General features: G+C 46.7%; 1 protein-coding gene across 1 annotated transcript in view; it reads left to right on the forward strand.

The window, feature by feature from the left end:
- Positions 1-92: 92 nt before the first annotated feature.
- Positions 93-2,374, forward strand: part of Ucp1 (uncoupling protein 1) — a 7,070-nt gene continuing 4,788 nt past the window's right edge. The window contains exons 1-2 of the mRNA XM_004643623.1: positions 93-218; positions 770-962. Of these exons, the coding sequence (XP_004643680.1) occupies positions 93-218; positions 770-962 (319 nt within the window). The remainder of the gene's footprint in view (positions 219-769; positions 963-2,374) is intronic.

Genomic DNA, 2,374 nt, shown 5'->3' on the forward strand with positions numbered 1-2,374 from the left:
GCTCTGACCCGGCAGGCGTGAGAAAAGGGAAGAAATTCCCACGTTGGGTCTGGAGCCCTTTTACCTCTTGTTGTTTGGAACCTTGAGCGACTATGGTGAGCCCCACGGCGTCCGACGTGCACCCCACCATGGGGGTCAAGATCTTCTCAGCTGGGGTGTCGGCGTGCCTGGCCGACGTGATCACTTTCCCTCTGGACACGGCCAAAGTCCGCCTACAGGTAGGGACTGAGACTCGAGGGAGGGAGCGTGGGGTCGGGACAGAGAGGGGACATTTGTGCTTGAGCTTTTGACGCCCTGCTGTGATTTCGACCCTTGTCTCCTTAGGGAGGATAGATGGCCAAGTTAAAAAGTTGGTTCTGTCCAGGATGGGACGCTTTAGGATTGGAAACTAGAATTTATACCTGGATTAACTAAAGAATCATCAGGGCCAGAGATGGGGGGTTGACTACAACTACTGCCAAGTTCTCCAACTCTAGGGTGCGCCAGGAGGTCAAGCGCTTTCCCTTTTCTTCTTTATTCTGCAGGGTGCATTCCCAACCTGTTGCTTTAGGAACTCCCGGAGAGTTCCTGGGGAAGATGGGGGTGGAGGGTCAGAATGCGCACCGCCTCCCACTTAGATGTGGGGCTGCACTGGGAAGAGCTGCTGAGAGGGAGCTGAAAGCAGCGCAGTGGGGAAATCCGCGAGGACGCTGGTGCCGCCCGTGGCTTTTTCCTCCCCCAGGCAGGATGATATTTCACTTCCTTCTCACCCAAACCTCTCCCTTTCTAGATACAAGGCGAAGGCCCCAGCACTATTCGGTATAAAGGCGTCCTGGGCACCATCACCACCCTGGCAAAGACCGAAGGGCCCGTGAAACTGTACAGCGGACTCCCCGCAGGCCTGCAGAGGCAGATCAGCTTCGCTTCGCTCCGGATCGGCCTCTATGACACGGTCCAGGAGTTCTACACCTCAGAGAACGATAGTAAGCCATGAGCGCTCCTGACAGGAACAAATACCCCAGGGCTAGACTCAGTTAACGAGAGAGAGAAAGAGAGAGAGAGAGAGAGAGAGAGAGAGAGAGAGAGAGAAATAGCTCAGTGGCTAGAACACTTGCTTAGCAGTTGAGAGGCCCTGAGTTCAATCCTAGCACCAAAAACACACTCGCCAAAGAGTAACATACAGGGTAGTGGGCTTCATAACAACTTGGGGGATCAACATTTGAACATTCAAACATGAACTTTAGACACCACCTTCATTGGAGATATTTTAGAAGTATTCTATATTATGCCTATTCTTTTCATTTAGTAAATTTCATTGAACTGCCACTTACCAGAAACCATACAAGATTGTGCATGGTGACAGGTGTCTCTCTAGACAGGAGCCCTGCATCCAGCAGGTTGGGTGGGGGAGCCCGCCAGGTGGACTCCACACTACTGCGCATGCTGTGCTGCAAGTCAGCACAGAACGCTGGGCACAGGAAGAGGAATACTTGACTGAGCCGTGGAGCACAGTGATGCAGGAGTTCCCTGAGGAGCGCCTGAATCAGCCTTGTAAGACCAGCAAGAGTAACACATGCAAGACCTTGAGGAAAGACCTTTCAAGCCACATGAAGGTCATGTGCATGACCTTCACTCAGAGAGGATATCCTTAGTGAGGGTGGGAATATGAGGCCAGAAAAGTGTGAAAATCTATATCCCTCCTTCCTATTATCTTTTCTTTTGCTCTCCATTTATCCCTATTTTAAGGTTACGAAACAGAATTTGAAAGCTTATTCGAATTACAGAGTCACTGATGAGTAGATAGTACTGAACCATAACTTTGTATTTCCTTATAGGAATAAATATTGAGCATCAGGACTCTACATATTTTATTGAAAAATATCTGCCTTGAGCAACATAAGCTAAGTTTTCAAAATTTCAAGCCACAAATCACTTTCTTAGTTTTTTCCTTCTAATTTTTTGTTCCCCAGTAACCTAATACTACTTGAGGTCCACATTAAGGTAGTTTTTTTCATTGGGCTTTTCTTAAGACAACTAAGTCTAATAATAAATATTTTCATTGACCAGAGGAAACCCAAACATCATAGGGACTGTTATTCTCTCAAGGTTGGGAGGCCTTGAAAAACAGAGTTAAATGCAGGAAAGGCCTAAGATAAATACCAGAAAGGACCAGGCCACTGTTTAGATAGATAACATTCACTTTTCCCTTAGAAGTCCTAATTGAAGAGAAAATCAGACAAGCACAGTCTTTTAACTCAACTGTGATTTGATACAGCTTTAGTACATAATCAACATGTGAACAAAGATGAGGAAAATAGAAAGATACATGAATGTAAAAACAGTGAGCACTACAAATTTAAAAGATACATGGATACTTGGGGGTCTTTTTTAAATA

Source organism: Octodon degus, unplaced genomic scaffold (genome assembly GCF_000260255.1).
Source record: "Octodon degus isolate 3935 unplaced genomic scaffold, OctDeg1.0 scaffold00180, whole genome shotgun sequence".
NCBI classification, from domain to species: Eukaryota; Metazoa; Chordata; class Mammalia; order Rodentia; family Octodontidae; genus Octodon; species Octodon degus.